General features: G+C 37.8%; 1 protein-coding gene across 1 annotated transcript; it reads right to left on the reverse strand.

Moving 5' to 3' along the window:
* Nucleotides 1–12329: 12329 nt before the first annotated feature.
* Nucleotides 12330–17362, reverse strand: LOC146322332 (transcription factor 21). The gene is made up of 2 exons (XM_084723939.1): nt 16366–17362; nt 12330–12664 (listed from the first exon to the last, which is right to left on the reverse strand). The coding sequence occupies exons 1-2, from the start codon at nt 16940–16942 to the stop codon at nt 12627–12629; spliced, it is 615 nt and encodes a 204-aa protein (XP_084580065.1). The 5' UTR covers nt 16943–17362; the 3' UTR covers nt 12330–12626.
* Between the last annotated feature and the right edge of the window lie 950 nt (nt 17363–18312).

An 18312-nucleotide genomic window follows, 5' to 3' on the forward strand; every position in this document is an offset into this window, starting at 1 on the left:
TCTGATCATTCATCATCATTTCAAGTTAAAAGTCTTCAAGCATGTTTATAAGTTCTGAAAAGGAATACTAGACATTTTAAGCTTAATTAAAGGCACAGTTCACCCCAAAATCAAAAATTCATATTCTCCCCCTGGCTTGTAGTGCTATTTTTCTGGTGTGAGTTGCAGAGCTTTGGGGATATTGGCCATAGAGTTGTCTGCATTCTCTCTCCTCTCTCAATATAATGAGACTAAAACATCAATTTAATGTTCAATGTGTAGCTCACAGTCACTTGTGGGTACTTGGATGAAACCACCAACCCCTGTGATTAATGGCCGGCCTGCTTTACCACCTGAGCTACATATGTATACACACAATGATTAGTTGTGGAGGGTGCAGATCAGTATCCTGTTTATTTTATCAGTTTTGTCCAATAAAAAAGAGCTCTCTGCACACAGTAACAACCCTTTAATTCAACCCAAACTCAACTCAACTGCACTTCATTGACCTGACAGTTACAAAAAACAGTGTTTGCCGGACCAATTATGTCGACTATAACACAATTATATTCATTATGCATGTACTACTTCCAGAATCTGAACTTTAACCAGGCCAAACAAGAGCAAAGGGGGCTGGTCTCGTCGATGGGGTCAGAGTAAATTTGCTGAACAAATGACAGGGAGGCAGTGCACTCAGGTGCTGATGGGGCAGCCTCCTGCACAAATAATGTAGCGTAATTAGTGGTGCACTTGTGACCCTGGTGCCAAGGTTAGCGGGACGGCTGGCCCAGGTTCGCGGTGCGATGTGTTAGCCAGGTGGCCCGACTGGATTGGGCTGCAGCGAGGTTACACTCAGCTCAGGCAGTTTGGGGGAGGCAGTGGAGGGAGGCTAGGCAAACAGAAGTGTTGTTTGTTCTGCTGATTGGGCTAGGACAAGTAGGGTGAAGATCAGCGGATGTCAACACAGGGGGTGGCATTTACAGTCCACTGTCACTCTCTCAATGTCACCTGTGTCACCAACAACATCCTCAGCTCAGCTAAAGAGTGGACTGTTGGTTCATCCTGCAGCTACAGGACAATGACTCTCTTCCACGTGTCCTAAACTAGAGGAGAAATGTATGAAGTCACATTAAATTGTTAGCTTCATTTCACTGATAGCCCGAGGAGGCAAAAGTACACACAGATACTTGTGTGTGTAGAAAAAAAGACACTTGTAAAAGCAAAAGTACTGTTCAACTTTTTTAGTCAAGTAAAAGTGAAAAAGTACAGGCTCTGAAATGTACTCTAAGTAAAAAGTATCCCTCTGGAGGAAATTTGTACTAGCTGTTTGTGTGCAAAGCTAACTGAGCATCACCTTTTCTCCAGTCGAGCCTCCTTCATGTCTGTTTTACCTTGTTACATCTTTAGTTTTTAGTGTTGTTATGCCTTCTTCATCTTGTTATGTCTTAAGTCATTTTTCATCTTGTTACATCTTTTTTGTCTTGTTGTGTCTTTTACATTGTTTATCATCTTGTAATTTGTTTGTCTTATTACCTTGTTTTAAGTCTTGTTGCATCTTTTATTTTATATTTCCTCTTGTTATGTCTTTTTTGTCTTGTCACATCCTTTTTGTCTTGTTATGTTTCACATAGTTTTAAGTATTATGTTATTTTTATCTTGTTAGTTTATATACATATATATATATATATATATATATAGTAGGGTGTCCACAAAGTCTCTTCACAATTTAAAAAAATTAGTACAAAAGCAATTGATGAGATATGTTAATCAGATTTGTTCTATGTACTCAGAGGTTATCAAAGCTTTTAATCACATTCATGCTTCACACATGAAGCAAAAGATCACTGATGCCATTGCCACCATTGATGAGGCTGTGCTACAGCGAAGAAATCAATAATATATAATAATAATAACACTACTACTACCACTAATAATAATCTAATCAAATGCATTAGAACAGGAACCTGCTATAAACCAGTTTTAACTGAGTCAGGCCGATTAATTGTAACTGATTTTTATTATGTTACTTTTAATCTTTTCCTGTATAATAAATAAATGAAATGCAATGAAATGAAAGACAAGCCTGTTTTGAAAATATAAGTACATGAGTACGAAATATAGATATTTGTGTTAAAATGAAGGGAATGAAAATAACAAGTTGTAGGAAAAATAAATACTCAAGTAAAGTACACATACTTAAAAACTCTACCTAAGCACAGTAAGAAAGTTTGTGTACTCAGTGTACTTAGTTACTTCTCACCTCTGCTGATAGCTCTCTTAGCTCACACTGCTAACACCTTATGTTGTTTATTTCCCTCCAGACTGTGTTTGCTGTGGCCACCAGGAGGGCTGCAGCTCTAATCCAAGGAGAAAATTATTGAATGTTCAAATGCGTGGCCTCCCACTGTTCAGGACCCTTGACTGCAGGCCCCTGGGACACATCATAAGATGACACCGCATTTCTCCCTCACACACTCTGATCTGAGTTATTAGCTCTGAGGCTAAAAGTGTAGTCTTGTGAAGAGGAGCAGTAATGAGAAAAACAGGTGAGCTGTTTAACTAGAGTTTCACAGCTATTAAAGTGCCAACACACAGGGTCACTATGGTGATGAGTGCAGGGTGTGAGGCTTCTGGGCAGTCAGCATTTTTTTTCAGGGGTGGTGGATGTTTTTGTAATTCATGTTGTTTTGGGTGGCCCAAACTGGTTTATAATATGAAATTATAATATGTCTTTTTTTAAGATTAGGAGTCAGCCTTTTTTCAACAGTTACATATCCTGTATATGCATTTAGGTTTTGAGAGATACATCATGGCAATAGATAGACAGATAGATGGTAACTGATTTACTTTTTCGCCAATAGTACTTAAGTAGTTCTGTTCTTCTATTCACTTGCATATACTCAGTGTTTGTGTGCAAATTATTTGCATGCAAAAAATGTAATACTCATGCATTGTCACGAAGGGTAGTCAGACAGCAAGAGTAACAGCAATATTTTAACACAATAATCTTGTCTGGTCTCACCTAACTAAGTGACTCTGTAGTCATTTCATTGAGTTTGGATGAGAAAATAGATACTTCTTACCAAAGGAAGAAAGCTCCAGTTCAGCAAACTTGGTACCCTGGTCAAATTTCTCCTTCTCCTATAAAATTGACATATAGTCACACTTTAAGTGAGCCCACATTAGCAAAATGCTAGCTTAGAAGCTGGCTAATGATTTATGTAGATTAACTAGCTAGTAAGCTCGTATTTTGCTAATTAGGGCGGCCCACTGTCCTGTATAATACCTACATTGCAAGACACCTGGATTCATGTTATCCGTTAACATCTGCACCAAGAGTGGAGCAGCCAATCAGCATCCTAGAGGGACTACTGGCAGCTACGGGCTGCTCTGGTGCAAACAGTGGCAGCTCCTGAAGAGGTTAGCATAGATACTGTGATAACATCAGTTATATCAGAACTGGAGAGTATTTGTTCATTGAAAGAAGAGCAAAGAACAACAATGGAGGATTTTCCTTTTTCTTCTGGCAAGAATTCGGTCTGATTGGTTTAAGTTAACCTGTGTTAGTCGTGATGGACAGATTCATCCAATCACCTGCCATATGTTTTTTTTAAAGTGCCTGCCCTTTTCCAAATGGTTTCTAAGGACGACTTCCCAGATGTTTCTGTGTAACAAACCATTTGACATGTCAGGTTAGTATAATATGGGATTGTCCTGTATTGAAAAATAAAAAATGTTCCGCCCCTCACTGAATGAATATGGAATACAGTCATACACATGCTACTCTAATGTAAGTTTTGACATGCTTGAAATGACGAGAAATAAAACATCTAAAAGAGTTTCATGAGACATAGAGGAAAAGCATTGAATCAGAATTCATGGAAGAGAATGCAAGTTGTCCATCACTAGTCCTGGCTACAGAGACTCATATTCATGTTTTTTAAAAACTGATGGTGATGATGAATGCTGTCCAAATACAGAGCTGAATGGCAGACCACAATGAGTACAATGTAACATTGTTGTACATTTGGTACATAAAAACTCATCAGAATGCAGTAGATGGTGTCTGACACTTAAAATCTTATGGGAGGGAGATCCCGGACTACTTTCTTGATTTGTGTCCCTCTGGCATGGGACCCCTGGCAAGATGTCCCTCATTTTATCACACTGAAAGTGGCAACCCTAGCTAACAATAGCTAATTTAAGATGTGAGTATGTGTTGCTTTTACAGGTCCTCCAGGAACATCTTTGAACCATCTTCAAAATGTGTGTTTCTTTTCAACACAGATGAACCCAGCCCATATTAGAAAAAAAAAGGAAAAGGAGAAGGTTGACCAATGTACTGTCATTGCTAAGCTATCATTGGAGCACAGAGCACAATAAATAGAGCACAAAAAAAATGATTTTTGACCTTTGTACAGGGCTGTTTCAGATCTCCTCCATCCAGAAACCTACATTGTTCAACAGGATGTGATGCACTAATTATATTTACAAGTGCGAGACCCAGACTCCAGAGTTACACTAACATGATAAACACACCTGTCGGCCAACGGCAGAACAGCCTCACAGTGTTTGTCAGTGTATGTCTGCCGGATGTTAAATCAATAAACCACCTCAACGCAAAAAAAGAAGTCTGATGCAGTCCACAGGCTGGAAGAATGTTACTCATTCTGGCCCCCGAAATTTTCCGCTTGGCTGAATCAGATCTCATGTGAATGGTATTCAGAGCTGTTTTTGATGGGTCAAGATCTCACGGTGATGAATAGAAATACTACAACGTGTCAAGGGACACTGACTTTATAATCTACATCCATTTGTGTCTTGAAGACAGGAACTGATACATAAGTTTGACAAAAACAAAAATCTTGCCTCAAGGCCCACTCATCAGGGGTGTTTCTAGAGTGGGAGCAGGCATTGGGGGGGGGGGACATTGGCCACCTCTGAAATCTGATTGGCCACCCCAAGTGCCACCCCATTATCCTAAAGAAGAAGACTGGTTATCATTGATTGAACCAACTGCTATTTTTAAATATGCATTGTTTTCTTTCGTATGTAGCCTACTTTTAATTTTGTAGGTTAATTTTGTTAAATAATAAATCATAAAAAGTCATACAAGTATTTATCATGATGGAGAATGAATTTGGAAGTCTTACAGCCTGTGGAGAGAGGTACAAAGTATGAGGACTTAATCGATTAAGTATGGAAACTTTATACTATAGTTGTATGGTGCCATGCTGTTGTGTTGCTGTAATCTATACTATAATCTTTTAAATAAAAATAAAAATAAAACACCATGTTAGTTACTTAAAGTAGATATGAAAAATGGTACATTAATGTGTGCATGTTCACATGTCTGTACGTACTTCATGCCGACCCAGTGTAAGTCAGTGCCCTACTTGGGTCACCCCAGTCACAAAAACACCCCTGACACTCAATCTTTCTCTGGACCTTTCAGCTATATGTCATGGAATTTGCTAAGTTGTCATGGAGAAAAGTTTTTTTCAATGCTCAAAAAATCTTCAGAAGTCTAAAAGAAATTTTAAAAAGATTAGTAACTTTGTCTTTGTTTCCATTTTTACCACTAGAACACATTTCACTTATTTTTTTTATGGGTCAAATACTTTTTTCAGCTTTCAGAGTTTAACACATCAGATCTTGTCACCATAGCTGATGATTAAATCTTTTTAATGCTCAGCTCATAAACCCATTGATTCCATCACAAAGCATCAGAAACTGCTTCATGAATAAATCCCTTAATAAATCTAGCCAACCAGTACCACCAGGGGGACCCAGGGGTCACTGAGCACCAGAGTGCCACAAAGGTCACTTGCACAAGATTATAAAACATGGATGAGGGGCCCTCATTTGCCTCTCTAGTCCCCTGGTTTGGCCTCACCACTAATTGCTGTATAAATGTAATTCTAATGTTCATTATCATTAGATAATGACCATTAGATGTATTAAATTAGGTTATATTGTATCACTTTGCATTATCTTATGCTGTGTTATTTTTTATTGTCTATAATGATGACAGTGACAATATTATATTATTATCAGATTAATTTATCATCATATAATGACTATAACATTATCACTTAACAGTACATTTTCTTTCTCTCTGCCACACATGCCATACCTGAGTCTGCCCAAGATTACTAACGCCTCTCTGCCTCTCATACAAACATCCAAACATGCACACACACACACACACACACACACACACAAATAAATACACATCACACACAACCTAATCACTCCTTGACTCTTATCATATCAACACATACAGCTTTGTGTAACAGCTTTATGTTATCATGACAAGTTTATGCTGTGTGCATGTCTGTCCATTATATATATTTTATTGATTTCCTGTGTCATTGTTTTGTTTTTGTCTTGCTATTTCACCAATTGAAAAAAGAACGAATGTCACAATAAAAAAAAAAATTAAACCTTTTAAAAGTCTGCTAAAACTCAGTTCTAAATTATGTTTCATATATGTGTTTTTAATCATGTTCTTCAGCACAGTTATATAAACCTGTTTCTCACATAATCCAGGGTCTCATGTGTGCATTTACATCAAACAGGTGTGCAGTATGGAGGAGGGAGTCATGTCAACATCTGTCACACCTGTAACAGGAGTGAATCACTCAAGTGCTTGAACACACATTCACACTCAGAGAGACAAAGCAGAAGTATTGACTGAAATGTTTCCAAATTGGACATTTTCTCTCAACAATAATCTACTCGTCTAATTTTATTTTACAGCCCTTTTTCTAAGTACTACTAATACATCTTTGATGTTTATGTCATCCTCGCTTACTGTAACAGGAAAGTATGAGAGATGTTATGCCTGCACATAATTGCAAGTAACTTCATGAAAAAAAAAGGTTGAATCTCGTTAATTTGGTCTCCGGAATGACCAGGGACCCATTTTTAATTTATTGCGACCAAAACTCCCAAACCACAACTTCATCAGCTATACATCACCCATAAGCTACGTCTTAAGAGTAGATCTCGTAACTGGTTTGCGTCTTAATTGTTTCCTATGGGCTCCATTAGTGGCACTAAAATCACACGTGTAAAAGAAGAATGGGTATGTTGTTGACTCCCTTCGCCTGTTTTACACATCTGACTAGTAGGCTACACTCGGAGCAGCATCTGTGGACTGCTGGGAGGAAAGCTCACGCTATGAGAAATGGCACAGCGGAAAACATGAATCAACCGGTGTGGGATAGTGGGATATTTGCATTATTTGATGATACACTATCATCATTCTTAGCTCAAAACTAATTTGTACAACACTGATAGAGGTGGCAAAAGTTCACACATTCTTTACTATCTGTAAAGTATCTGTACTACTATAACTAACGTCAGTTATAGTACAGATACTTGTGTAAAATAAACTCTGGTAAAAGTAGAAGTTCTGATTCAACTTCTTTGCTCAAGTAAAAGTGTAAAAGTACAGGCTCTGGAATGTACTCAAAGTGTAAAAGTAAAAAGTCCTCTGAAGAACATTTTTGCCAGCTGTTTCTGTGCAAAGCTAACTGAACCTCACCTTTTCTCCGTGCTGGAGTCTTGCCCTGTTTCATCTTGTTTTGTCTTTTACATCTTATTGTCTAGTTATGTCTTCTTGTCTTATGACTTTTTTGCCTTGACACATCTATTATGTCTTTTTTGTGTGTCTTTTAGCCCTTTATTTATTGTTTGTTTTTTTTTTTAATCTTTTTAGGTCTTTTGGTTGTTACATCTTTTTGTTGTTAGGTCTGCTACAAACTACCCTATATCACAGTGTGTTGTGTTGTGATTATAACATCAATATTGTTATGAATAGCTCTGCTGCCTTTAGTTTGCTGACCTGTCTGGATGAATGTGGATGATGAGAGTTGGAATACTTTACAGGCAGGCCCCTTAATTTAAGGCAAAAGCTGACAGATACTGCAGTTGTGCTCCTGCCAGTTAAAGGGATTTCATGCAATAAGAAACTAAGATGAAAATGGGTCATTTCAAAACTACTTATGACTTATGTAGCATTGGATTTTAAACCAGTTTTAAGTGATGATTGTTGCTCTGACAATCCATTAAAATGCATAATGTATATCATTGTCCTCAACATTTCTTTTTTTCTTAATCCTCCTAACCCCCAAAACCAGAGCTGGGACTTCTAAAATCTTGGCCACAGCCCTGCACACAGGATTTTTTTTTTTACTTTTCTATCCATTCATTTACAAATTTTTACGAAAGTTCCTTGATGACTATAGTCACACTTGTTAGTGTAGCGTGTGAACATGATATAGGAATAGAGGATCACTGGAATCTGGCAGTGACTTTGAGCATTGGCTCAAGCAGCACCAGCAGTCTTTGCATCATGCTGTAAGGAATGACACCTGTAAGACTCTTCACTCTTTCTAGATCCAGATCATGTGGTGAAAACAGCTCTGCGGCACCGGGACTCACTGTCCTAAAGTGTTGACTACATTTATGGGGTGTGTGTAATATGAAATTGGTTAAAGTTAGTCCTCTGGTCTGAACAGAAATATCCTTTTTCCAAATGTAAGTATGATTTTGAGTAAAGCTAAGGGGAAAAGAAATCAGAGACAAAGGGTTAGTCCAGAAGGGAGATGATATGCAGGTGTTTGATTGACCCCTGTAACAGATGAACCTTAATCCTATTGACTGGAGAACCCAGATGTGAACTATTTGTCATATTGTTCAGGTGCTTCAATCATTCCAGTTCTTCATGGCTTTGTCAATCACTGTCATATCATTGATTTCTCTTTTAATCAGTGCTTTTTAAAACTACCCATGTATTGGGGTTCTAGGGCATTGGTACCCAACCTGGGGTCCAGGCCACCCTTAGGGAAGGTGCCAGAAATCACAGGGGGTCCCCAAGACTTTGTCTGCTCTGAGGTCCTCAAAATCAAATTTGCACATGTCAACTAAAATTACAGTGTCAGGGTTTGTACAGTTTTTCCAAAGACAAATTCAAGCACTTTTTGAGGATTTTCAAAAGCTTTTCCAGCACCGTACAGCTGTGGAAAATGACATATTTATATTCAAAATGATTATTTCACCTCTTCATCACATTAAATCACGTTATCCTGTAAATAGACTTGATTTTCTGTACATCTGTACATTTTCCTTAACTGATAGTTGAACATTCTAACAGTTGAAGTTAGAACTGTTGAACAGTTCAAGTTTAAGTTTCCTTATCCATTGAATGGCTTCACCAGACAGAACAAGGGTAAATGAGGTGCAATTAATGCCATTTCCAGATTATTGATCAATTATCAATGAATACATGTTTAATTGGTTAAATTCTTATAGGCCATTAATTGATTAATGATTAATCATTGACTTCCTGTTAAATCTGTCTCAGCAAATATCTGACTTATTTTATTTCTTCATCTAAAAAGTTAACTAACTCATTCAGTCAGACAGCAATTTATTTTAAAGTAATGTGATTACAATTTCAAGGAGTTTCAAGGACGTGTTTGGTCTGGGTGTGTCTCAGCTTTCCTTAGATATAAGTTGGGGGGCTCCACAGAAAAAAAAGTTTGGGAACCACTGTCCTACAGGACCCCAGTCAAAAGTACAATTTCAATAGATAGAACTATTTATTGAGTCCATGTTTGCAATGAGTCCTAATTGTAAAGTATCAAATACTATTAGGGGGCATTCTGCTTGCTTCTCCTATCACTTGCCAGTTTATTGTTACATGATCTAAATTTGAATTAAATTTATTTAACTTTATTTTGACAGGGGTCATACTGAGAGCAAGGCCTCTATCAACTTTTACAAATAAAATCTAAAAAGTATTGAAATTTGTATGATTGTGGGCTTATTTCAGTTACTTAAAATTACTGTAACTTTCCTAAAATTATAAAAAAAAAATCTGTTCTTTTGTTTCAGATGACATTATCACATAACTAATAATGTCTGAGAAAATTAAACTATTTCCATGCAACACTTATTCTTCTCTTCATGTCCATGGATGTTAAATATGTTGGCAGGATTTAAAGACCTGAAAATAAAAACGTCAGGGAATCTACCACAAATAAAACCAAGTAGGAGGTAGTTTAGAGAAGGCTGCTTTTTATGATCCAGAGAAGAGATCATTGTTACATCTCACATCAAATGTTTTGGTATGAGACGCAGAGTTTTGGAGAAACCGGCTGTAGAGATGTCTGCTGTCTTTTTAATAATGGAACTATTGGTGCATTCCATTTGTACTGAGCAGCCGGAATTTCTGAGTTCCCAGTCGGAAATTTCAATTGGAATGCCCCCTGAAGTCGGATTTCCGACTCGGATATTTGGACGAACCTCACCAACCCCGACCTAAAATGACCAAAATCCAAGTCATTCCCAACTCTTCTGAGGTTGATGGAACATATTATAAATGGCACTGGGCTTGAGGTGGTCAAAGTGCCAAAAAAAAAAAAAAGAACATTTGAAAAACTCAAAAGCAGTGTCTCTTTCCAGCCTGTTCTCATCCAAACTTGTCAAAAATTGACATTTGGTCACTGCCACGTGGCGTCTCATATTGATGCACAAGACGCTACCAGAGAGCTTTATTTAATGTTTGTGAAAGTGTTGCAGTTTGGAAAGGTTTAGGCACAAAAACTTCTTGTGTCTGGGGTCACTGAAGTGACTTGCATGATTAAAGTCACATAACACAAGTCACATGGTGCATGTACGTACATTACATACCCTAAAACCTTTAATAACGTTTTGGTTTCACATGTGACGTAAACTCTGGTCTCCTGGGTGAAAACTGTGTGTTTGAGCCTTCGATTCACCCCACCTCCTCTGTCTCTTTCAGGCACTAACCGGAACCGTACGCAGTGATATAACGTCAGTATTTGACGAGTTGGGAACAAGAACGGGCTGCTCCTTCTACAAAACACAGACCTGCCAACTCATAAGAGGTGAAAAAGGTGACGTGTTCATAAACCAATCCTCTGTAGGAGGGTCTAGGGTCATCCTTCCCCAGAGGAAACATTTCTGGTATGTCTTCTGTTCATGTTTTATGCAGACATGACTACTTTTACTTTTACCTTAGTACATAAGTAAAAAATACTGAATAAGGTACTAAAGCAATATTAAAGTAAAAAGTACTAAGTAGGGTACTTTTACTTTAGTACTTTATGTAGGATTTTAAATGCAGGACTTTTACTTGAAATTAAGCTTTGTTTTTTTTTTTTTTTAAGTAAAGGATCTGAGAACTTTTTCCATCACTGCAGGTCAGAGAATCTGATCGGTCACCAAATACAGTGTAACACTGTCACTAGTACTATAACTTATTTTGCTGAGTCACCAGATAATACAGTCACTCATTAAACCAGAACACTGGTGGGTCTTGTTTCATCATGTGTTTGTTTGTATTTCTTTGTGACTCACAACAATGATGGACATTAAAATGGGATAACAATATGGATGCAGTGGTAGTTAGCCTTAAGTCAGCAAAATGATTCTGGTTTGTAATGTTAATGTTGTAACTTTGTTGTAATACAAGTCACTGACGTTCAGGTTAGCTGGCGTGCTAACAAACTGGCATGCTTTCCATTACTAAATAAGTTGGGAAAGATTTTGGCAACTTAATTTGGCAGGTTAACGTTACTTTAGCACCTAGTTAGCTAACGTTAAGTTAATTAAACAGCATATCACGTAGTTGGCAGCAAACGACTTATCTCTTTTCTGTGGCTCTGCTCAAAACTAGTGTCCATTGTAAACATCCATGTTTAAGAGGGAAAAGAAGACATATTTTGTTTCAAAACAGCAAAGGTATGAAAACAAAATGATACGATTACTCAAGATAATCCAGAGGAGAAAAAATATGTATTTTTGATTTTGGGATGAACTGTCCCTTTAACAAATACATTAAACTACAGAGGCAATCCACTCTCACTTAATGGTGAGTAGCTTCAGATGTAAGGTAAATTACAATAAACAACAGTCTTATTACAGAACAATAAATAATCAGTTTGTATAAATACCTGTCCAAGAAAGAAATATTTTCTCATAAATATGCAATAATTAGAAATAAATTAATATATAAATGAATAAATAATACAACAGGTGAAGGAGGCTGCACATCAAACAACTTACTAGCCTTATTGCCGTCTCTGGAAACAGCAGCTGACATGCTAAAACACATTGCACTGATCTGCTTCTCACGACCATTGTCTCATTTACATGACCAAGGCTCTTTTTAACACATCGACTCGCAGACTAATGAGCAAGAGTCCACAAAACACTTCAGCGCTACATGCAGAAATATGAGCCCTTACGGAGTCCATTCAGTCTCATGCCAGTGTGCCCCCCACCCCCCCACCCCCCCCATGACAAGTGCCATCTATCTGGGCAAACACTGCCAACCCTCTTTCCCTCCACAGCCCCAGAAACAATGACTCTCAATTACCAGTCAACAATAAATTAGAATATTAAAAGCCACGGAGGACGTAGGAGTGGATGGGGTTGAGAAAGCCTGAGGTGTGTGTGACCCGCTGAGAATCCTGCAGATGTCGATCGGTCGGGTCTGTCGCGCCGGCCAGCCGCCTGTCTTTGACATGTGGAGGAGAGAAGAGGGAGGAACAAGCCTGAACCTCTTCCCCGCTGTGGTCTCCACACTCGGGGTGCCCCATGTCCCTCAGTTAATCCCACTTTATCCAAGAGAGGCGGGCTGTCAGATCTGGGAAGGGGGGTAGCATGGGGCAGAAGGAGACAAAAGCAGGACAAACACATAAGTTTTGATACATTTTAATGACTGTTTAACAAGTCCTGGGTCTGGGGCCAAACAACAGGGGCACACTTACTGCTGAAAGGCCCCATAAAGAGGCTTCAGAGCAGATTCCCACAGAATTAGTTAAGTGCACGGAGGCAGTAAGAATACAGGTACTTGTGTTTTGGTGAAATGAGGCTCATTTAAGAGCGAATGCTCGAGGGAAACACACCTGGGGATGAAAGTGTGCAGCAAACGAACAACAAGCTTACATTTGCTTCATGTCACAATGCTGGGATTACTGTGAGTAACAGAAATGAATTATTTCTGTCCATGTATAAACAATCAGATCTTAATTAAATGTTCAAAGCCTCTTATGAGAAATAAATGAGATTCTTATTTTGAGCTCACTGAAGTCTCATCTGTTTCCACTCTCTCAAAGCCTATTTCTTGGGAACCGAATTTAAGAAGTATGAGAAAATGGTCAAAGTATATTAAGTGTCTCCTTGACACTTGATGGAGCAACAGATTTGACTACTGAGACAAATAAAATATCTCATTTAAGACAACCAAGTTTTCTTTTAGATCTCATTGTCATCTCAAGAGCATATTATTTAAGACAAATTTAAGATCAGTGCAGTGAGACAAGAAAAGAACATTTTAAGATCTTCAACAGACCCCTTTTCAGCCGACATCATCGCAGTTCAGCAGTAGTGGCCTCTCCCAGTCATCCATACAAGTTATCAAGCTGCAAATGTTGAATTGAATGTTTATCCAGCTCCAAAATCAGCAAAATGTCTAGTTGCTGCATATATAATACATCATGATTGATATTCCACTGGTAAACTTAAATTGTACAGAATTCTGACAGGGTCACTACCGTTTCAAAGCAATCAGCAGTGTCTATGGCTGCAAGCTATTAAACATGTTGACTGGACTGAGGACGCGATCAAAACTACTCGTGTCTGCAGCGCCCACTGACAAGCTGTTGACATCTGCAATACCTCTGTTGCCACATTGCGTGCGCAGCTTGCTCACTAAGACGAGACAATTTTTCAGGAGACGTATGAAAAATGGCCATAGTATAGTAGGTGTCTCCTTGACGACCATACGGAGCAACCTTAGACTTTAATTTGACCACTGAGACAAATTTAAGATCTCATTCAAGACAACTGAGTTTTATTTTAGATCTGGCTGTTATTTCAAGAGCTAATTATTTAACACATTTAAGATCAGTGCAGTGAGACAAAAAAAACATTTTAGAAACTCAAATTTGTCTTGTGCTTAACAAGACAAAGGCTGTTTCTCAGGAGCCGAATTTAAGAAGTATGAGAAAATGGTCATTGTATAGTAAGTGTCTCCTTGATGACTGTGGCTCAACAAGACTGGAATATGACCACAGGCAAATTTAAGATCTAATTTAAGACAACCAAGTTTTCTTTTCGATCTCACTGTTATCTCAAGAGCTGATTATTTAAGATCAGTCCTGTGAGAAAAAAGAGAACATTTTAAGATCTTCATTTGGGCTCAAATTGGCCTTGGGCTGAAATGAGTCAAAAGCTATTTCTCAGGAGCCGGATTTAAGAAGTATGAGAAAATGGTTATAGTATTGTGGGCATGTCCTTGATGACCATATGGAGCAACCAGACTTTAATTTGCCCCCCCTGAGATCTAGTTTTCTTTTCGAGCTCACTGTTATCTCAAGAGCTGATTATTTAAGACAAATTTAAGATCTTCAATTGGACTGAATCTCAGGCTGAGATGAGTCAGAGGTTATTCTCAGGAGCCAAATTTTAGAACCATGAAAAAATAGTTTAAGTCTCCTGTTGGTCTTAAATTGAGTTCCTTTATGTCTAGGAGACACAGGCTAGACAAAGACGAGATTTTATTTTGAACTTTTCCTTTCCTCTGTAAGTCTTCAGAAGTATGGCAAGAAAGATGCACTAAGGCTTGTGCTGTATCTGATTATGTTCTCTTTCATAACATGTTAAAGGAGAAATCTGTAATATATTTACTCCATGAATTCATAAACTAACCTTGATATGTCATTGGAAGTGAAGGAATCATGCAACATTGAAATACTTGCCTCCCCAATAAGAATACTACAGCAGCAGTGTTTGAACTTTCTATTTACGCCCATAACTGTGTTTTTGTTTTGTTTTGGTTTCATGTTAATTAGAGTTGGAATTAATGCTGAATGTTCACAGAATGAGTAATATCTGTTAATGAGTTGTAAAAAAAACATTAATAATCTTTTACAAGCAGTAGATGTTTATATATATATAATGTTAATGGGGTCTGCCAGGCAGTGAGACAGACAGCCACTAAACTCAAAGTCCCGTCCAGAATGTGCATTTTCGAATAATTCGCTTTTGCTAACTTAACATTGACAAATAATTGACAGTTATAAACAGCTGATTACCTAACATTGTTGGACTTGTTGTCATTTATTATTGTCAAATTATAATGTTGCTCTCAACTTGCGCTCCTGCAGTGTTCCTGCAGCCTGTCTGAGCTTTTTCAAGTCTGGGGAGGAGGAGGCAGGAGTAAAAAAAACTAGCCTTAAATAGGATTTCAACCTATTTAATACACAGTCTGTAGCTCCAACTTGCTATTTAGACTGCAGTACACATTTTTAGATACACAATTGTTACATGTTGCTCCTTTAATAAGTCATGTCATCAGAAACTCAATCAGAGCTAACAGTGGTGTCATTTTATTTATAGCTTTTATAATTTATGTAAAATAAGTATATAATTTTGTTATCATACCTGCAAAGTACATCTCACGTATTTTTCAAGTCTTTCCTGTGACGATTCTTTTCTGTTGTACATTCTACAGATTCTATAATCTAATAACTAATCTAATCCTTTTTCTCAACGAATCAGTTAATTATTTGGTTGATAAAATGTCAGAAAATGGTGAAAGATGTTGATCAGTGTTTCCAGAAGTCCACAATGACATCCTCAAATGTCTTGTTTGCATTTAAGATACTCAGTTTACTGTCAGAGATGGGTAAAGAAAGCAGAAAATATTCACATTTAAGAAGCTGAAACTGAGAATGAAATGAAGTGAAATGAGAATTTTGACTTTTTTCTTAAAATGTGACTCAAAATGATAAATTGATTACCAAAATAGATGCAGTCGATTAATAATAGATAAATATTTGCAGCTAAGTTTTTTATGTTCGTTGTTGGGTTTACTGGTTTGTCCAGCTGTTCCTTCTTTCATTGTACTTTGTTTATTGATTGATTGATTGATTCAAAGACAACATTTTTTCTCTAGAGGCCATGATAATGAATTGGTAACTGTGTGTGTGCTGTGCATGGTAGAATACAGTTCTTTATTTTAAAATTGCAATCCTAATTATACTCATTTTTACTAAATGTATCTGTAATCTGATTACTGTGATGGAATACAGTTACCTTTTTGTACCCAGACTACATAATCCTGTTACTCCCCAAACCTAATCATTCAGGATTTCTTTTCATTTAGACGTGGATTAAATGGGAAACATGAAGTAAACAATAAGTAAATATTCTTCTTTAATAATGTTTCTTATTCTTTTTAAACAGTAATAATGGACTGATGACTAATGGCGTTGGCTAAAGACTTATTAGCAGTTTCACACTCATTAGTTCCTGATGTGTTAATGACAGTGGTCGGCTCACCGCTGGTGTTCCAGATCGCGTTGGTTTGGTTCTTGTAGCCGTTCTTCATGCACTCGTCCACGTAGGATTTGGGGTCGCAGCCCGACATGAGGATCTCTCTGAGCAGGGCGATGTAGGCTATGGCCAGTCTCAGGGTGTCTATCTTGGACAGCCGCTTCTCGTAGGGAAACGTCGGGACGTGGCAGCGCAGCTCCTCAAAGGCGGAGTTGATGCTCAGCATCCTCTTCCTCTCGCGGATGTTGGCGGCGTGCCGCTGCACCTTGTAGGGGTGATGGGGCACCAGCCGCCGCGCCCTGCGCTTGCTCGCCTCTAGGGGCTCGTCCACGGAGGAGCTCTCCCCCTCGGCGCTCACGCCCGCCCCCGGAGACTGCACGTCGAGGTCGGTGAAGGTCAGCTGTGCGTCAGGGAACATGGACTGACTGCCGAAAGAGGACCAGGGCGACAGCTGGCCTGCTGCGGTGTAGTCCAGCAGGAAGGTGTCCAGCTGGGTCTGAAGCTGGAAGTTTTGGTCCATCTGACCCCAAAATGCAAAATCTGTGGTGCCATCCTGGTCGAAATCAAACAGTATGTCCTCCATAGTTTAAAAAGCTAAATGTAATCACTGTTTCTTTTTCAGGCGGGGACAGGAGTGATGGAGAGAGCCTCTGAGGGCAGGTTTCTGTTAATAAACTGCTACCTGCATGTGTGTGGACCTGTGCTGTGTGACAGCCTCCCGGGCACATCTCCCGGATTAAATACTTCCAGGGCCTCCGTGTTTCTCGGCGGGTTGCTCGGGCCAATTCTAAAGGCTGAAAGGGAGCTCTTAAGAACACTTTAGCCCTCCTTGTGGATCGTTCATTGCTTTAAAAACGAATTACAAAGGAATCAGTTGATCTCCCAACGACAAAAAGCGGGGGGAAACACGTGTCCAATTATAAACTTCCTTCCAAGTGGTCCCGCTAATATTGACAAAAAACACTCAGCGTTCATTGGAAGGTTTGTGTCGTGCGCATTATGGCGCAGCAGGCCACGCAAACCCGGTGGCCTCTGAATGGGATTGTTTTATCTATGAAAGCTCAGCTGACAACAAACACTACTGTCAGAAACACATGAAAGCTCTTTGTCAGCACAGAATCTCATGGAAGACTATTCTGCCAGAGAAAGAAAATAAAACTACTAATAATAAAGATAGAGATTTTTAAAAAAAAGTCATAATTATAAGACAAAAAGTCAAAATTATGAGAAAAGTAATCATTAGTCCACTTTTTCTTGTAGTTTCTACTTTTTAAAACTCTCACAATTGACTATTTAACTTATAATTTCAACATTTTATCTCATATTTTTTATCTAATAATAATAATTATTATTGTTATTTTGACTTTTATCTCATATTTATTACTTATCTCATAATTTCATTTTTTTATCTCACAATTTAAACTTTTTATTTCATAATTATGACTTTTTATCTCATAATTTCTACATTTTATCTCATAATTTGGATTTTTTAGTGCAGAATTATCTCAAGTTAGATTTTTTTTATCTAATTGATTTGATTTTTCATCTCATAATTATGACTTTTTATCATAATTTTGAATTTTTATCTAATTATCTTTACTTATTATCTCATAAGTATGACTTTTTATCTCATAATTATTACGTTTTTTCAGAATTATGACTTTATCTCTTAATTTAGACTTATTATTTTAATAATCTCTAATTATAACTTTTTAATAATACTTATACTAATACTAATTTAGACTTTATCTCACAATTTTGATGCTTTTATCTCATTATTTTGACTTTTTAAAAATCTCATATGATTTCTTATCTCATTATTTCATCTTGCTATCATAATTTTGACTATGACTATGACTATGACTATGACTCATCTCAGAATTGTGATTTACTGTGAGGATATGTCTTTTCCTTCACTGGCAGAAGTAGTCTTCCATAGAATAAGACGGGATC

This window comes from Lutjanus erythropterus, chromosome 8, assembly GCF_056507025.1.
Source record: "Lutjanus erythropterus isolate fLutEry1 chromosome 8, fLutEry1.hap2, whole genome shotgun sequence".
Taxonomy (NCBI): domain Eukaryota; kingdom Metazoa; phylum Chordata; class Actinopteri; order Lutjaniformes; family Lutjanidae; genus Lutjanus; species Lutjanus erythropterus.

Bases quoted from the DNA above. Each gene is read 5' to 3' on its own strand.
- LOC146322332 (XM_084723939.1), bottom strand. From the start codon at position 16,942: ATGGAGGACATACTGTTTGATTTCGACCAGGATGGCACCACAGATTTT. The intron at 12,665-16,365 runs GTGAGCCGACCA...CCCCCTTCCCAG, and splicing joins CGCGATCTGGAACACCAGCG to ATCTGACAGCCCGCCTCTCT.